General features: G+C 41.9%; 1 protein-coding gene across 2 annotated transcripts in view; it reads right to left on the bottom strand.

Moving 5' to 3' along the window:
* The window catches only part of Cdh2 (cadherin 2), a 223359-nt gene that overhangs the window by 16868 nt on the left and 186299 nt on the right, over positions 1–20192 (bottom strand). For both annotated transcript variants that reach the window (XM_006983037.4, XM_076554771.1), the window contains exons 12-14: positions 18176–18409; positions 17628–17861; positions 15596–15735 (exon numbers count right to left, since the gene is read on the bottom strand). In XM_006983037.4, coding sequence (XP_006983099.1) covers positions 15596–15735; positions 17628–17861; positions 18176–18409 — 608 coding nt within the window. The remainder of the gene's footprint in view (positions 1–15595; positions 15736–17627; positions 17862–18175; positions 18410–20192) is intronic.

Raw genomic sequence — 20192 nt, forward strand, 5'->3', positions numbered from 1 at the left:
AGTTCAGTGAAAAACAAAACTGTCTCGAAAAGATAAAACAGGACATGCCATGCCATCCACTTACCTCAGCACATGTACACACACACACACACACACACACACACATACATACGTGCATATACTACATAATGCTCATACATACAGCACACACACACACACACATACATACATATGTGCATATACTACATAATGCTCATACATACAGCACACACACACACACACACACACACACACACACACGGTTGGAAGCAAGCGTTGAATATAATTGCAGCGAAGATGTTCATGCCAGCTATCAAAAGAACAGCTGATTCAAGAGACGTGACTTGGCTCACATTACAGTCCTTGGCAGTAATTCACAATGGGGAAGGAGAGATAGGACCCCAGTCCCGTCACTGAGAACAGTGCCAGGGTGACTTATCTCCCCATGATGATAAAAACCTGGTAAGTTGTTCAGTTATAATGGGATCAAAAAGAATCAGAAAGCCCTTGATTTACAGCAAGCCAGAACTGGGTTTCAGGGGAGACTTAAGAGTTTCTTTGTTATGGCTTCCTCTGGTCTATGGCAAGAGCACACTATAAGCATCTGGTGGCAGGGAGGACGTGGCAAGGTCTAGGGGTCAAGGAACAGGCTTTGATATTGATGTCATTCTGTGTTATATGTCAAAAAGTCCTGCCCTGAGGGTTCAATTTTAGACATTTTGATAAAAGCTCACTCTATATGAATTCCCTAAATTATATATCTTTACAGTCCCTTCATGCTTTCCTTAAACACAAAAATTATAGCATGTTGGACAAGAATTAAAAGGAGAATTACAGAGACCCCAAATTCTCTGCAGGTCTTTGGGGTCCGTAGTCTTAGCCATGATGACTGTAAACAGCGAGGGATTTTGATTGAGATCCCAGAACTCTGGAGGCTGAATGGCTCTGATTCTTGTCTCGTGACTGTCAACTTTCACAGTGTGAACTTCTCAAAGAAATTTGGTTTTCAAATGGAAGTCAAACAAAACTGTACTTCAGTTCACCTCTGGGATGCGTGTTAATTGGCAAGAATCATTAACAGTAGGCGTGGAGTCAGGCCTTGCACTACTTGTGCAGTATTAATACATGCATTAAAGAGCTCAACCTTTTCTCTCTCAAGACTTAGAATGCTTTAAGGGTGATTTAATTTTGGGAGAGCTAGTGGGAGGTTAACAGCAGCCGAGGCTCTGGCTCTGGCTTCTGTTGATAAAATTCCACCGACTTGTAATGATTTATAGTTGATTCATATGATAATAGCATGAATCTACCTTAAGGCATATGGTTGTGCTAATAAGATAAAATAAAATAAAAATAAAAAAATAAAGCAGAACATCAGAATATATAAAATTATAGGCTTTCAGGAAAATATTGTAGGGATGTAAATCCCCAAAGAATGTATAGGATTTCAGCCTCGTTGGGGGAGTGATGGAAACATTCATCTGGCATATTCCACAGAGACTCAGGGAGCATCTACTGACTGCCAAATGCCATATTTAGCTCTGAGAAGATAAAAGAAAGAAGTCACCCTTCATCCCGTGGTCTGTGAAATCACATTAAGTTGTCCCCATATGGCATCTCATATAACCAAACAGAAACTTTTGAGTGATGCTTTTGTTCGGATTCCATTGATTTCTGAAGCTCAGCAAGGTCCACGTTTGACCAAGGTCACGGACCAATCTGACTAACTGTAAGAATAAGACTTGGAGGCAGTGGAAACACTCAGTAGGTAAAGTGCTGCCATGTGAGCAGGAGGACCTGAGTTTCACTCCTCAGAACTGCATAAAATGTTGGGCATAGCAACACTGCCTGGAATCCCAGTGCTGGGAAGTTGAGACAGGGGGATGCCTAAGACTTACTGTCCAATGAGTCCAGCTGAATTAATGAATTCTTGATTTATTGAGCATCCTCATCCCAAAATTCATGGAGAATGATCTAGGAAGACACAGGATGCTGATCTCTGGCCTCCACACACACTTGAGCATTAATGTACATGCCCTGCACATACGTAAGAACATGGTCATGCACATATCCATCCCTTACACACAGATAAAGCTCTTAGATCCCACAAGTATTTGGATATAGAGAAGTTGGAAAATTTTTAAGTCCATGACCAATGATCAGGCCATTTGGTCAGTGAAGAATTTTGCCCTGTCCTAGGCCAGGCCTGTTACCAGAGAAAGCATGTCTTTTTATTAGAGCAAAATGGCTTCGGGATGGCAGGACAGACAGACAAAGTAGGTTCAGGATGGCCAGACAGACAAGGTACCTTCAGCATGACAGACAAAGCGAACACTTTGTTTCAGGACCAAGTGACTATGAGAAATAAAACAAATGTCCACGTGAAAAACTGAAATTTGCAAACTGAAAAGAAGCTGACCATGGCATGGGTGAAGCAATCTCCACACCAACGTGGAAAAGAAAGGGAGAGTGAAGAAATGCACATCCTTCTACCACCCACAGCACCTGGTGCTAAAATCACCGAGGCAGTCACGAGGCGTTAGTGCATCACCACGCCATGTCTGACTCCTGTGCAGTCAGTATGTATAGAACATCAGAGCTGACCTTCCCCAGCCGGACAGTTAGGATAGGCACCATCTACAGAGGTCAAACAGTGCCACCAGCTAAGCAGAGCCCATTGGTCATTAGGTCTCACTACACGAAAGGTTTGCTAAAAGCTTTTCTGATTGATTTGTAAACCTACTAGAGATCAAGTAACTTGCCATATTTAAAAGACACTCTCCCTTCTCGTGTTCACTCCAATCTCACGGGGTAGCCAGCTTGGCATTTCTCACTGGGGAGAGGCTAAGCCCCCACTTTAAGAGAACGCATACACCACTCCCCTTTCCTTGGCTTATTGCACACACTATCCTGGCAGCTTGGAGATGCTGTGTTTCCAGAATTATGAACAAGCTGACACTTCTTTCTTTCTTTTTTTTTATTTATTTATTTATTTATTTATTTATTTATTTATTTATTTATTTATTTATTTATTTATTTATTTTTGGTTTTTCGAGACAGGGTTTCTCTGTGTAGCTTTGCGCCTTTCCTGGAGCTCACTTGGTAGCCCAGGCTGACCTCGAACTCACAGAGATCCGCCTGGCTCTGCCTCCCGAGTGCTGGGATTAAAGGCGTGCGCCACCACCGCCCGGCTGACACTTCTTTCTTTAAAGCACTAATCACCGCTTTGCTGCAGAAACTGGTTTTGGTGAAATTTGACTTATTTATTTTTTTTGGGGGGGGGGGGGTGAAAGTGAAGCAAATGTACAACTGGACTTAATAAACACTTTCTTTTGAATCACAAGTGTGGTTATTGAAGTCATAGACTGTGTATGTACATGTGTATGTACACATGCATGCATGCATAAGTCTGGGCCTCAGATATCCCCACACTGGCCTTAAATTAATTTAATTTGTATCTGACATTGGCTTTGAACTCGTGATCTTTCACTCTACCCCTCCCTCAAGTGCTAGCACAACAGACTTGCTACCTGGTGCTCATCTATCATCTACTCTAATGCCTTTTATAAAGATATTTCTGAATTTTGAAAATTAAATTTTCTACAGATGCATGGAATTTCCTGTTCTTCCTATGAAATTTGGCTATAGGCCCTACAGACATAAATCACTCCCTATCCTCTAAGTCTTGTATGTCTTGAGAGGTAAGTGTTGCCACTAAAACTGTCTTCCGTTCTGTATTTTCACCCCAACCTACAACTCTTTACAAAAAAATTAAAAAATGTCACCACTCAGATAAATGTCAGAGTGACCTCTTCTTGGATCTTGGAGAAATATAAAAACTGTTAAAGAAAGAGCAGTATTGGCTGAGGATATGGTGAGACAGACGTGAAATTCTTCCCTCCATTCTATGCACTATCTTGGAGTATCTTAAGAAAGACTATTCTTTGTTTCAAGATGAACTTACGCATAAAGTCATTTCAACAAAGGAACCCTAGTATTCAACTTTTTAACTCTGGATTCTGAAGTCAAGTGATTTTGTTTAGATGTTGGCTCATCACAGCTTAAATATGTGACTAGAGTAGATGACAAGCATATCATTCCTGGGCATAAATTAATACTCAGAATTCAAACTTTGTAGGAAGAAAGAAGGATGGAAAGAAAGAAAGAAAAATAAAGAGAGAGAGAAAAAGAAACTGACCACAAATCGACAGAAAGTTTTATTAGTCACTGAAATAGCCATAAAGGGCTAGACAGTAAGTATTTCAGGATGGCTGGGCACACAATCTCCTGTAACTCCTCCGCTCTGTTGCTGTTGTAGTGGGTATAAGATAGAAACAGAGGGACTTGGCTCTTGGCTGTGCTCCAAAAAGTCTTCATGCATTAGAACAGGCAGAGGGTGGAGCTGGATGCTGGCCACACTCTGGTCTACAGCATTTTAGCATCATATGCTATTAGTCCTTTTTCCTACTCTTCCACTCTCCCCTTCCTTTCCTTCTTCCTTTTTCGATCAGTGCTGACATTAAAGTTATTATTTTTGTTGGTTATTGATATATTTCATTTCCCCTATGTATAAAATAGTACACTTATGATTAGCCAGAAAAAAATGAATATTAAAACTAACTACGTAACATTTTGTGTTCATTCACATGCAATGACAGGAACAGAAAGGTAGGAAACATATCAATTACATGTACGTTAAAGATATTCAGTGAGCAGAAGGAGATGGATGGGCACTGACCAGTCTGTATCCCACGCTTTCCCTAGCCCAGGAGTGTGAACCTGCCATCAGTGGGTTTTGAACAGCATGGCAAAAGGGACTAACAATGTGCTGATGCCGTCTCTGATGTAACTCTCCTCCTGTGAATTCAGGTTTGCTCTTAAAATAACTAACATGTGCTAGCATTTGCAGGTGGGTATCCACGGATGGATGACTTGGAGCCTCGTTAGGAGGGAGATCAGCCAATGATAAAGATGCAGAAAGTGGTCCTCACAGTCATGTCCAGATCCTGCCATCTGGTAGTTTGCTTATGAAGCAGAAAGATTTTGTAAGATAATGATTTCAAGGGACCAACTACACCACGGTTAAATAATACTCTAGTTCCGTCAGATGGTCAGGCCTGGTTGCCCACGGAGACTCCCTGGCACAAGCAGAGAAAGGGCCTGGATGGACTTCAAGGGGTTTTCTTGTATCTGTGTCCCACTGCTATGTCTAGGCAGCATGCCTGGATTCTAGATTTTCCTTCTTGTCCAAACTGTATAATCAGACTGTGTTTTTAGCAATTTGGTTGGTCGTATTGAGTCCCTGGTTTTTAAACTTTGTGTACGTACTCAACTTTGTAAGTCACATTTAAACACTTAATTGGATCTTATCCTTGGCCTGCTCTAAAGACTAATGACCAGTGACTACCTAGTATGTCACCACTAAATCGTTAGCCTTGCTGATCATACACAGGCGCACTCAGGAAAACATTACTGTGTCTGATCTCCAGCACAGGGAATAAGGGCAGGTCTCACAGGCCCGGGTCTGAACCTGGAGGAAGCTGCACCACCTGTTTCATAGGCAGGCAAGCAGTGACAGACAGGGACAGGTATATATGCAGTAAGGGTCAGCGTTTATACACCAGATGTCAGGATCTCGTGTGATGAAAGAAAAGTTATTAGTGGTGTTCCACACGTCTTATTGGTATAAACTAGGTTAGCAACTATGGAAGGAGGCCCAGTGACATTCCTGAACCAACATTCTGAGTGCTGCCAGATGCCATGAAGGGAATAAACAACAACTACGAGAAGTCTCTGCTCTTACAGAGCCCAGGTTCATTGTTAGGGCCGGGCGCAGGAGCTCTGTGGAGAGGAAGACCTGAAAGCTGGCAGGGCACAGTGCACACCCAGTTGATTCAGTCAGGATTTCCAAGCTAAGGGGCCTTGAGATGCTTCCTGAGGGTTAAAGGTAGACAGGCTGGTTACATAGCATGCCAAGAAGGACACTCTTCTTCGTGCAGTTCAAAGTGCAACACTGTGGGGTGATGAGAGGAGAAATGAAGCTGTGGGATTCATCACTTCCCTTGGTCGTGTGACAAAATGTCTAACAGAAGCAACATAAAGAAAAGTTCATTTTTCACTCAAAGCTCGGGCATATAGTCCATCCTGGGGCAGGTGCATGCAACAGTTGGCCACCCTGCATCCGCAGTCAGGAAGCACACAGCAAAGAATGCTGGTACCCAGCTCACTCTTTCTTTTCCTTCCGTTTGAGACCCCCAAACCACGAGATGGTGGGCCTTCCCTCCTCAACCTAATCTAGAAACAACCTTATGGATATACCAGAATTCTGTAAATCTGTTTTCACAGTAATTCTAGATGCCATCAAGTTAAAAATCATCACAGGATGATGATTTTAATTAACCATTAAAATGTTCACACCAAAAAGTCAGCTCCCAGGTCATGGCCATGAATTCTGCTGAATGCACTTTGGCTGTTATGGAGAGGCTGAGAATCTACTACAGTGCTGACTCAGCAGATCTAATAATTACTTTTGGATCGTTTTGGTGCTTGAGACATGAGCTACTAAAGGAAGCTGATCACGACTGCCTGTACACATCCTGAAATTACATGTGATTCTGAACACAATTGGGTCATACTCAGAGAGAGAGAATTCTAGTCGGCAGAGAAGATCAAGACTTTCTCCCATAAGGAAAGCTGGCCTCCATGTTCCTGGTGCACTCTGCATACGATGCTCACCTCATCTGCATGAGCTGCACTATCTGCTTTGTTTCACCTGTGTGCAGGGATGCATATCCCTGTGCCACGTCTGCTAGGCCAGATGTGTGCAAACTCTCATGTGTCAAAACTGACCATACAGAACGCATCAAAGATTTTCCAGGCATAAATACCTAACCTGCTTTGGCAAAAGGCCAACAGATTTCTCTAAACTCATTTATTACTCTCCCCAGGTATATGGCCCACGGAATCTTCCTAGGGATTTGGGAGCGTAAGTGATGAGTCACCACTTGTAGGCCTATACCTTAAACCCATAAAATTATCCTCCAATATGGATGCCTTCGGTGACTGCAAATCCATGTTGTCAGGCGAGCACATGTGAAAAATGTCAGTACTGTGAGCACACTGGGTCCTTGAGGAGTAAGACAGGCTTCCCTAATCCTCTTCACATGCTCAGAGCCTGACGCTCAGTTACTGTTAAGGAAGCAAGAAATACATTTTATTGAGGCTTCACTAGTCAGAGAAGTCATCGTGTGACAGAAGCAAACTTCTTTTCAGTAATCAGTCTGTGGAAATATATTGGTGGGCTTTCTTTCTTCTGAAATTGACAGTATAGAACGCTATCTTATGCATTCAGAACATAATAGAGCCTTCTCATAGAAATCTGTTTTTGTTCATCCAAAGCCCAGTAATTAACATATAATGTAATCAGGGTCTGCAGAAATAACCATCTACAAAGTACAGACTAATGATATAAACCAATAAAGCTACTCCAGTACATAGGAGAAAAAGGGAAACTTACTAGAACATGCTCGACTTGCTTAGAGAAAAGCATCTAGTTTCTAGTGATTGTTCCTGCCAAGGGTATATATTTCTAGATTTTTCCATTTTCAGGAAAGATCAAGAAACAAAAACTTCATGTGTTTCCCTCCTCCATGGTTTTGAATTCTTCAAACTCAGTAAAACAGCCATGAGTGCAGGGCATAAATTGATGCTTTACTTGGTGAATAATCCACCTTTCAGATGTGTCCCTCAAGCCATTAGATGTTTTCTAAGAACAATCTCACTGTGCTTAGCCACAAACAGAATGTCTATATCACAACACACAGACACACAGAGGTCAGAAAGAACAGGATTAAAACAGTGTCATATGGACATGACGGTACCATGGCACTCATGGACTCACAGCAGCTTTGGTCAAGATCAACCCAGTCAACAAGCGAGTATGGAACTGGAAGGGATTAATACCCTTAACTGAGGAGCTATTGACGCTCAAAGGTTCTTGGGGAGTGTTGTCTTTTTTTTTTTTTTTCTTCAAGGATATGGTCCCTGATAGATTGACCAACTCATTGGGTTATTTAAAAAACATACAAACAAAACTCTGGAGGGCATAGAGTTGGGAGGGGACATTGTAAGAGCCAAAGTTATATTTTAAGTTTTAATTACTATGCCTAAGAGATCCATGAAACAAAAATGCCTCTAACCTGCAACCCCTTGCCCAAGAACAGATATCTCCTGAGATGCTGAGATTGTTGTTTATGGGCGATAACAAGTCACATGTTTTTATTCACCTAGATAAGTTTGTTTTACCCAACTATGCCGGATGCACTTGATCACATGTGGGCAGGAGGTACACGGGCAGGAAATTCATCAGGATGTATGCTTGCCCCGACTGGATGTGATGGGAAATGTGGTGAAATGTGGGTTTGCCTTTCTAAGCCATTTCGAGGAACCCAGAGATGGACCTGGCCAGAGTCCATCCTCCTGGCCACTATTTAATTAAAGCTTGCTTCAAATATGGATTTAAATTGTGGTAGTGGTCCTATTCTTGTACAGTGGGGTTAACAATAGAGAGGAAATGGGGTAGAGCTGGAGGAAGACTGGGAGCTAATATGATAAAAATGCATCAAAAGAAATTCCCCAAAGTTAATTAAAAATTACCACATTAAAACAAACAAAAAAGATCCATCGAACTGATGCCAACAAAACAAAACAAAACCTAGCTAGCTCCCAAACTGTCTCTAAGATGGAGGAATTCACAAAGAGTTCTCAATCATGGAAAGTGAAGACTCAATGTGTGCTAAGCCCAAGAAGTTCTGGTGCTTATCATGTGAGCCACAGAAGGGACGGAGCAGCTGGTGAGAGTATAAGGCAGACCTGGAATACAGTGGGCAATGAGAGCCAAGAACCCAGTAGTTAAGAGAGAACAATGTTGACTCCTCAGTTCTTACCAGGGCCCTTGCCACACCCTGCTCTGACCCATGTTAGCTAACTCTGCCATGCTCACTGGGGCTACCCCTCAGGGTCTGGTGGGTTCTGGTGACCAGTAGTCATTAGTGATCTCCACTATCACCTCGTCTTACAGACTGAAAATGCCTGTAGCAACTGTGGCCCTGAGTGAGAATGGCAACTTTTTCCTATCAAAATTGAGAGGAGAGGACACTGAGGCTTTCTGTAGCCCAAGGCAAGGACAGGACAGCCCACAGCTGAATTCCATAACATGGTGTAGGGCAGTGTGTCAGTGGCCTGGATGATCATAAGCTTTGTGGAATATGGTACAACCTTTCATCTTCCCTGTCTTCAGATAGACATTTAATCCTACTTCACTACTTTCCAAGGCTGAATGTCTACTCTGCCTTACATTCTGCATGAGAGACTAATGAGAAGATAGTCACAAACCGCCCGGGTTCATGTCTAGCACCTATTATAACAGCGGCTTAAACACTACATTGATACACATGTGACAGCTTTTACTAAGGTGAAGAATAAGGCTACCTGGTAACAGTGATTTGGGTAAGAGAGCATCAAGGATGCTGTAAACATGAGCCACACTCAATAAATGTTGGCTTTAATGGAAGAATTGTCATAAAAGACTCTAAGCCTTAAAGAGTAACAAGCATCTGCCCTCTGGGGGGGGGGGGTACAAAAGGGAAGGACCCAGGGGAAGGGAAGTGAGAAATACCCTGTATTGTACATTCTTCCTGATTTTATTAGAGATGCTAGAACTAGACAGAGATCATTGAAAGTGATACAGGATCTGCAACCAGCTTTGCTGGCCAAAAGGGCACTGAAGGACATTTACTAATGAGGGTAATTAAACATGCCTTGATAACCAGCAAAGCCTGGCTGGCGATAGCAGTGAGCCAGATAAAGAGGGAGCCTCACCCCAGGAAGAGACCAGACAGTATACTAAAAGGGTCTGTCCACCAGCCAACAGCCCCAGGCAGAAAGAGATAACAGGCCTGTCAAAACACAGGGAAGGCCTCTTGCAAATGCAGTTTCAAATACAGCCCACTCTGGCCTTGACCATGACCATCCACACTGGGGCAGAGTATCTACAAGCTCCCTTCAATGTCTCCTCTTCCTCCGATAAGGAAAATAGCACCAAGTTCCCCGTCCCCCCTTTCTTCTCTTAGGCCTTTCTTAATTGTTAAAGAAATCAGCAATCCTGGCAGAGAACTTCAACAGATAGAGATGGCAATCTGAGGAGATAAGACCTGCCCTTGTGAAGGGCTACTTTGTTTTGATTTCTTCCTAATCAGCTAACTGCCAGGAAGAAGGCTGCTTTGTTTTGCTAAGAAGAGCTAGAGCCTGGGTAATCCAGCTGCAGGCTAAATTTAAGACATACCTACCCAGTAGAAACCAGTCTGTTGTCTCTTCGCTTCCACCCTCTTGTTGAAAGGACATCTCAGACCTCTAAAGGTGGATAGGTAAAATCTGGTGATTTTGCTAAGATAAGACAGACAGCAAAAGCAGCCTGAGACTGCCTGTCTAAGACGAGCTGTGTTCACTTCCGGAGGCACAATTCCCACTCACACCTCCAGCAGTATACATGCTTCTTAAAATGCCTCTTTCCTTGTTATAAAAAACAAACAACAAAACCAACTAATACTTGTCTCAGATGTATCAAGGCCCCAGCTCCATTTCCGAGGTCCATCTTTGTCAAGATCTATTTTCAAGCAACTAATAAAAACCATGACTCTGACTCTATTGCCCATTCTACACTCTAAAAAAAGAATTTCTAACAAGGACCATGGGAGAGCTATAGAGAAGAGAAAATGCTTTATTTCCACAAAGCTAGGCTTTTACAAACTGAGCGTGGCTTTTATATTTGAAGTAAGAGCACCTTGGTACTGAAATTGGAAGGATTTGCATTAAATACACTGTAATAGGAAGGTCATTAGGTACTTCTGTTTTTCTTAGGGACAGAGACAAAGAGTAAAAGAATCCATAAAAAAAAAAAAAAAAAAAAAAAAGAAGGCCAGCAAGATGGCTCATTGGGTAAAGTTGATTGCCACCAAACCTGAGTTTGATCCCAGAGTCACACACGGTGGAGAGCTGACTCCTGCATGTTGTGTCCTAGGCCTCCGTATGACATGTAGGCATGTGTATGACCCCCTTACCCTTAATAAATACATGTAAACCAATGTTTTGGAAGAAAATAGTTGCGGTATTTATTTTATCAGATAGCAAGATATTAGAAAACAACAGTAATTTAAGCAACATGGTAATAGAACAAAGACAAACAGAATAAGCAGTGCAAAATAGTGGGGCCCCAGACCACAGAACTACACACACACACAATCATCTGCTATGAACCATGATTACCATTCATTTAAGTTAACAGAGGATGAAAACAGAATGTCCTGATCCACATCTTATACCCAATAGAAAATCAAGCACAGATAGATCATAAGTGTGATTGACAAAATCATAAGTACCTCTCACGATTATGACAGGTAAAATGAGAGCTTCTATAAAGGCATACAAAGTTGTGTTTGTGAGAGTAGGGTTCATTATAGTGACAGATAAGGTTTTCTAAATAGAATACAAAAGCCTTACCACAACAGGAGCAATGACAGGCTGGCTGCCATTAAAACTAAAATTCTGCTCATCATAAGACATCATTAGGAGACTCTTAAGAGCAGGCTACGGGATGAGATGAAATCTGCAATTAACTTATCTGACAAAAGCTGTGTCTATCACGTAGAATGGTTCCATCAGATCAATAAGGAAAAGACAAGGCTATAGAAAGAAGAAAGGCAAGTTGAAGTAAAGCTTCATGAAAGAAGACACAAGTGGTCGGTAAACCAGCAGGGAGATCTCAACCAAATAGAATGGGACCCACTGCAGCAAAGGAGCCGAAGTTTAAGACTAGAGAAGTCAAAGTGATGAGGAGGTTGAGGACGCCGGGTAATTAGCACCCATACCTTGGGATGTGAGGTGTAAACTGCACAGCCACACGCATGCTCACAGCAGACACATTCCTAACACATGCAGAAGAATGTTTCCTGAGGGTTTTCTCATCATACTCAGCTGGAGGCCAGGTATGACAGTGCAAACCTTTAATCGCAGCATTTGGAACTGTGAATTTGAGGTTAGGCTGGCTGGTCTACATAGAGAATTCCAGGCCAGCCAGCCATACACAGTGAGACCCTGTGTCAAAACAAACTGGAAACATTTAAATTTAAGTGCAGTAGAGCAGATAAATAGCATGCAGATGTTTCTTACAACCGAACGCTATTCCTCAGTGGCAAAATGAACCACTTCTATACTACACGGGTGGAGCTTAACAGGTCTACACACAGAAAGGATCTAATGTATGTTGTTTGTTTATATAAAGGTAAAAATAAGTTGTGATATATTGTGTACCCTAATAAAATTTGCCGGAAGATCAGAGAGACAAAGGAACAAGCCACAGCTGCCTCTTACCTCTAGGACTCCTCAGCCTGAAAAAGCTTCAGTTCCTGTCTCCTCATGCCTAATATATCTTTCTCCGCCCAGCCATAACTTCCTCCCTATTGCTGGGATTAAAGGTATGTGCCACCACTGCCTGGCTCTGTTTCTCTCCTAGACTGAGTCAATCTCATGTAGGGTCCAGGGTGGCTTTGAACTCACAGAGATCCAGACGGATCTCTGACTCTGGAGTGCTAGGATTAAAGGTGTGTGCCACCACTGTCTTGCTTCTATGTTTAATCTAGTGGCTTGTTCTGTCCTCTGATCCTCAGTCAAATTTTATTAGGGTACATGATATATCCCTACGTTATATAAGGGGTGAGGAGACAGGAACTGAGGCTTTTTCAGAATGAGGAGTCCTAGAGGTAAGAGCTGGCTGTGGCTTGTTCCTTTGTCTCTCTGATCTTCAGTCAAATTTTATTAGGGTACACACTATATCACCACAATAAGTATTGTTAATCTATATATCTATATTAATCTATTATGACAGAAGTAAAAAATCTGCTTTTTTTTTGTGCCAGTCACCTGGCTTAGTAGAGTGAGAAAGGGGGTTTCTAGAATGTTGGAAGCGTTGTTATGGGGGGTGGGTGCACTCTTAAATCCGTAGGGAACCTCCTCTTCCTGGCAGGCTACTCAAATTTTTGAGACTAGTATTCACGTTCTAATGTCAAGAATAAGTCAGAGAAGTGAACAGGTCACAGCTTCAGAAACCATACGCTGAGAACAAAGTGAAGCCTAGTTCCATGACAGCAGGAACAGGTAAGCCTTTTTTACGAAAGCCCACCCATAGCTGCTTTTATCTCCCCACTCCCCAAGTAAGAGGATGCTATACAGAAACATCCATCAAAAGGATAAATCACCTGACCTTTGAGGGAGACAGGAGTGGCCATGAGAGGATCTGCAAGCGGAGGGGGCTTGCTCCTCCCACCAACTCCTTCCCTAGGCCTCTGCTCAGAATACACAGGGGGTTCATCAAACAAGGTGTGCGCGGCATTGTTGAACTGGGAGCAAGGGAGAAGGTCAGACTTAACTGCCACAGCGAGGATGGAGGTATTAAAGGGACAAGATGCCTGTTAGGAAGCTCTTGCAAGGCAAAGTTAGCAAGCCTGGTACAATGTTAATACTGGATCCTGACGGCCCTGGAACCTCTGATTTTATGAAACTACTTTTGGTTACTACTATTCTTTTTCGACTGAAGCTTTGCTGAGGTGGTTTTAGGTTTACACTTCCAAAGGGATAAACGGGCTGGAGAGATGGCTCAGTTGGTATGAGCACTTGCTATGCATGTATGGTACCTGAGTTCAAATCTCTGGCACTCATCATAAAAAAGCCAGGCATATAACTTCAACATTGGGGGCCAGAGACAGGTAAATCCTGGAAGCTTCCTGCCTGGGCAACCTATCTGAAACTGCACTTCTCCTTCAATGTGAGACTGTGTCTCAAAGCAGGATGGCAGTGAACTGTAGAGTTAGGTACTCAACTCGATACCTTCCTTTCTGGCCTCTTTCTTGTATGCATAAGGGTACACACACCTGCATACTTACATGCATCACACACACACACACACACACACACACACACACACACACGAGAGAGAGAGAGAGAGAGAGAGAGAGAGAGAGAGAGAGAGAGAGAGAGAGAGAGAGAGAGAGAGAATCTTTGACATGAAAAGCCTAACAATGAAAGCAGGCTTATGAGAGGATGTGATCAGTAAGTGAAAAGGTAGATTAATTAAGAATTAAGTCACATGTGAATTTTTAAAACCTAAATACATTTATGTAAGTGAGAAACCCTGGGGTATATTTACAGAGCCTCCTTAATTAGTCAGTATTCAAAACAGCTTTGCACACTTGAGTCAAGTTTTCAAGACATTTTAAACACGCCTCTCTTCTAAATGAGAGTTCAGAGTTTGTAAATCACAAACAGAACCCGCAGTTACCAGCTCAGTGTAATTGACACAACTGTGCAAATGTGCAAAAGGAAAGTCAAAGATGGAGACCACATATGGATGTACTCTGCTACACAAAAGGCATGCACCAGTTCTTAAGAGGGGCTGGGAAGTGACAGGTTCAACTCCAGGTCCTAGAAAGCAAAGCTACTCTTATACAGATTAGCCCACCACAAAACACACTCAGGCAAAAACAATTTATTTATGATATGAATCCCACGAAAGCCAGGTTCTTTTTGGATTACTATTTCTGACATGTTTCAGAAAGTAGAAATGGCATAACTATACTATCAAATGTACTGATGAAATACCTGGTGTGATTTTTTTGGGAAATACTTCGTTATATTCCCGATCATTTCAAGATGAAATATATGTATGGATGTCTGATATAGGCTGTGACACCAGAGAGACCTGGACTCAAATCCTGCTTCTGTGACCTAACTCTTACACAACTACCTAGAATCCAACTGTCATCCAAGGTGGAGATGTTCTCAGGAGAACTGCAGGTTACAGATTTGAGAGATATTTAAGGGTATGTGGCCTAATGCCTAGCATGCAGTACAGAACTAAATTGCCCCTACAATGTCTAGAAGGCTGATTCTGAGCAAAGCAGGACCCATATTTTCCATGTATCCTTGGATGTGTTATATACCTGTTCTCACTCTTGGTGTGCTATATACAGCTCTGTATGCAGATGGCACACAGAAGCAAACACTATTTAATAGCAAGAAGAGAATCTTGTCATCTATTGAACAACCACTTTAAGCCAAGCACCAAGACAGACACTGCAGATAAATAAACGAAGTAGACGTGGTCTCTAAATGCAAGTTTTTCTCAATAATAAAGACTCTCAGAGGCAAATATTTGCTGGCTCTGCCCCTTTTATGTCACCAGGGATTTAAGTCATCCCTGGAATATTGAATGTGCCTAGGAAGTATTTACAAAATAAGCAAACAGTGCTTTTTATACCAACCCTGTGTATCTAGAGCCTAATATAGAAATTATATTTACTTATATTTTAACTATCCAATGGGGTAAAAAAATACAAATTTAAGTGGAACTGGATTCAAGTTGTATGCTTCCTAAATCAATGATATTGACGTAAAATACTGATATTTGGTAAACAGCCAAGAAATGTGTGACTTTGTAGTTAGAATACACCAACTAAATGACAATGATTTTCTTAATACGTAAATTCTGAAGATTTAAAACATTGCTCACCTGGTCTTCTTCTCCTCCACCTTCTTCATCATATTTCAGAATATTATCTCTTACATCATCTTCGGGGTCAATTAAAAGCTGTTTGGCCTGGCGTTCTTTATCCCGGCGTTTCATCCACACCACAAACATGAGGACAAGGACTGGACAGGAGGAAAGTCAAAATGCACACTGCTGTCATTCTGAAGGCCAGGCGTATATAACCTCAGTCTGCCACATTGTTAAGGGTCATGATACATGGTTCACACTGGTACTGATTGTGAGCCATACCCTGGCCACTAAGAGCAGTCCTTTGCAAGCACAGAGTGAAGACCTGGACTCTAGTCTCCAGTGTCTCATGAATATGCTGGGTAAACCTCTTTGTCCTGTGAAGTATGATCTACTGAAGGGACTATATGGTTTCTATCTTCATCTTGGCTTGTTAGAGGATCAATATTCTAATAGAATGCTTCATAAACCCCCAAAGACACAAGATAGCAGTGAGTTAACTGTGACATTGGCCAGTCACCATTATACTCCCAAATTCCCTGAGAAAGCATTTCTCCTGGGGAACAAGTGTTTGTTTAGATGGCTAGGGCAGGAAATGAAAGCTGGATATGTAATTGGATTCTGGGTTGTTTTTGACTCACAGAGGCTGGCGTTTCTCTGTCATGCTATTCTGCATTTTTCCCCCCCCCCCGCTACCTCGCTGCAGCTATGAAGGCATGGGGATTAGTGTGAGCACTGAAATAATATTAGGCTTTCATCCTTCACACTCAATGCCAGGTCTGAAACCATAAATTCTCCCAAGCTGATGTTAAAATCAGTGCCAATTCATTTTCCTTCAAAATGCTAGTGTCACTTTGTCATGGCTGAATCTATCATCCCTAAGTCTGTCTCGATAAGGTTGGCATACATGGCACATTTTGGCTGAAAGTGAAATGCATCCCTGAACACACATCTAGGAATAAATTCTGTCTAAAATCTGAGGATATCAGTTTACATCCTGAAACAAAAAGATTTAATGACTCCTATTTGAGCACATTTTTATTATTGGCCATAAAAGTAAATATCCTCCTTTTAAAGCCAGATACATGATCTCATTTGCCATTGTTCAGGGCTAAATCTAGCAAGTGGATTATTAGTACGGCATGCAGGTTTCAAATTACAGCCAAAGCAGTCTCCACACAGGAAGTAAAAAATGCTCAGGTTTCTATAGTAATTGCTTAGAATAAAGGGACAGAATTCTAAATTATCCGAACACTTGTAAATGGAGAAAACATAAAAGAAATGGCCAACATTTTCAAGAAAGTGATTGGTGCATAGCGTGATCACACAATAAACTGAGTCCTGCTGCTATTCCACAATAAAACACTGGGCCCAGGCAATTTATTCTTTTAACCTGAATGCTTAGAAGTGGTTCCTAAAGTACTTTCCGGTGGTTAATTTCTTGCATTCCACTGAACCAAAGATTGCAAAATATCTTACAAGAGGAGAAATTCCTTAATCCATACTTATGCTAAAGACAGACAATTTATTGAGCTGTGTAATCATTTCTACTATCCAATGCACTGTATATGAAGTACAATCTCACAATTTTGTGCAGCTCTTCAGAAACAAGTACCTTGATCCTCGCAGGACTGGAGCAGGCTGCTGACTGCACTTTACAGGCAGGGAAGTGAAGGAAAGCAATACACCTATTTTCCAAAATCATCAGCTATGTGCTATAAATTCATACTCAAGCCAAGAAAAGTGCTTGAATGGAGGACTGTTTAACATTTCCCTGTGGAAAGGGCTTCCTGTGGCCTCCAGCAGTCAGCACCAGAAAGTGGTAGAGAAGGCATGGGAACACAATCCTAGGAGCTTGCTGAAAACACATCAGCACTCTAGCTGATGCTCATTGTTGTTTTTAGGCTAAGGGGAGCCTGGCTGCCCGCATGTGATTGACAGCATGGTGCTCAGGGGTCCAATAGTCTTGCTCAGTTATTTTGAGGCGGTCCCTAGCCGAGCTTCCTAGAAGTAGAAAGAATCACAGGCTGCGGGACAAAGTACTCACTCAGCAGGATGATGATACAAAGCAGAATAGCGATGATGGCACCAGTGCCAAGCCCTGCACCCACAATCCTGTCCACATCTGTGCAGTCTCCATTGGAGTCACACTGGCAAACCTTCACACGCAGGATGGAAATATTGGACTTGGGAGGATTCCCTGAATCTGTGATGATGATTGGAACTTCATAGATACCAGCTTCCAAAAACTTTATCTTTAAATTGAGTTGAGCAAAATCACCTACACAGAAAAGGGAGGAAAAGAAAACAAGTTTGACAGTCAACACCTAATAAGATTTAATGAAAAAAAAAAAATCCATTACTTTCCAGAATGTATTTCCCTATCTAACTGTAGCCCATAAAAAAATCACAATTATGCTGTATTGTGAAAAGTTGTTTAGGGTTTCAGGGGCTTTTAATACCTAAGTTAAACCCTTAAATAGCATTTAAAATATATTTAATGAGAAGATTATGAAGTATGTAAAACTAATTTCCCATTCCAGGGCTCCAAACTACTCAGCTATACATCCGTTCACATAATTAACCTGTTCTTACCATTAAGCCGGGTTATGGTCCAGTTTCTTTTAATAGTCACTGGAGATAAAGGAAGATCAAAAGCAAACGGCCCAGCATTTGGATCGATGTCATAATCAAGTGCTGTGATGTTAATTGAATTGGGTTCTGGAGTTTCACAAGTCTCAGCCTCTTGAGGTAACACCTGAGGGGCGTTGTCATTGATATCAAGTAAGTAGATTTGGAGTGTTCCTGTTCCACTCATCGGAGGAATGCCTAAAAAGAGAGAAAAGTCACAGTTGAGGGCAACAGTTTCTCAGCTGAGCCTCAATTGTGGTATTTTTGAAACCTCTTGTCCCTATCACCATATCATATGGTAAAATGCTCTCTGTCCCAGTGGCTGGACAGATAGGTTGTGGAACAAGTTCACTTCTTCCCTGTTATGATTGGTTGGAGCTGCTGGTGCAGCTTTGGGAGCTGGCATGGATCTCATGTCTTCCATGCTCTAGCTGTCCATCACTCGGGGCTCATGAATACCCCGCTCCTTCACAATGGAGGAAAATGCCAGAGAAGCACAACGACTCATGAGATTATGAGCCCCAGCCTGTTGATGGAGAACCAGGACATGTACATGTTTGCAGGAGAGTTCTGAAAGTTCTGATCCAGCTGTAACTATTTCAACTATTTACAGGCAACTGATAAAAGACTACACTGGAGGAAAAAATGGGTTTCATTAATCAGACAACCACACACATGAGAAAGGATTGGGGCTGCTCTTTTTACACTAATTCACAGCATTACTATGCAGGAGGTTTAAATATATGAGGGACCTCAGTCTCTGCAGACTGCTCATGGCCACCACGGGATTTTCTGCACACTGTGTAGAACTATACAAAACTGTATACAACTGTTCTGCCTGACCTCAAACCTGTTCTCATCGACCCTGAAATGTTACCTCTCCCAGCTCATGCGATCCTTTACTCTGGCTTCTGCTGCATTATAATATCCACATATATCTAAGAAGTTTTGTGCACATGCATTTATATATCATTTTTATGTGTATGTGTTTTATAAACAGTTTTATATACTAATCCCAGGTAGTTAAGTGATATGGCTGAAAGTCGTGAAGCTAGGAAGGTGTACATATCTACAGTCCTGAGAAGGAAGTGGATAAGAAAAATGAGGAACACAGTGGCTCAGAGGGCAGGAGCACTGGCAGGAAGAGTGTTTTAGTCTTCTCACGCTATCATTCACACCACTTGCTTGATGGCTTGAGTAATGTTTACATGCACTACTGCTTTAAGATTACTTCCCGAACTCGTTACCACTTTACAAAGCAGGCCACAGTGAAGCCATTTCTAATAAGGAAACTGAGGCACAGAAACTAAGAGCTTGCCCTTCCAAGTTCTCTCTTCAGCCTTGTGATTTGTAAAGTCCATCTGGGGGGTTTCACGGCTCCAAATGGCTCACTTCTCTCATCTCAAATATTCTTCCAATTAGAAGGAATAACCCTTGGTGAGTGAGAAGCCCGGCAGTGCCTCAAAACCATCATGTGTCCATGTCACTTCATGACTCTTTAAGTCTCTATACGATGGAACTTTAAGTTCCAGTGGAGAGGCAAGGGGTGTTTCCCTACATCCAGGAATCCTTCAGCAGGCATAGCCTGATGCTTCACTACCTCTGTGGCAGAGGCTGGTCCTACAGATGTCAACACTAAATGACTGAACAGAGTTCCTGTATTAGAAAAAATACAAAATCCTGCCTTGGTCTGTTGCTAAACACAGTTTTTGATAGTCGTTCATTCAGATGGGTCTCATCACCACACTGTTGTAAAACTGCACATCTTGACCACTAAAATTTGAAGTTTGTAATTTTTTTTATTAAGCAAACACATCCATAGCCTAACATTAAAATATGCAAAATAAAAAAAATATGCTTGTGGTTCCATTTTGAAACTATTCACAATGACAGAAATATTTCCGTGAATATTAGTCTGTGCCAAGTACTGGTTTAAAAGCATCATTTGGACAATTATATCTAAAAAACAGTACAAATTAGC

Source organism: Peromyscus maniculatus, chromosome 19 (genome assembly GCF_049852395.1).
Source record: "Peromyscus maniculatus bairdii isolate BWxNUB_F1_BW_parent chromosome 19, HU_Pman_BW_mat_3.1, whole genome shotgun sequence".
NCBI classification, from domain to species: domain Eukaryota; kingdom Metazoa; phylum Chordata; class Mammalia; order Rodentia; family Cricetidae; genus Peromyscus; species Peromyscus maniculatus.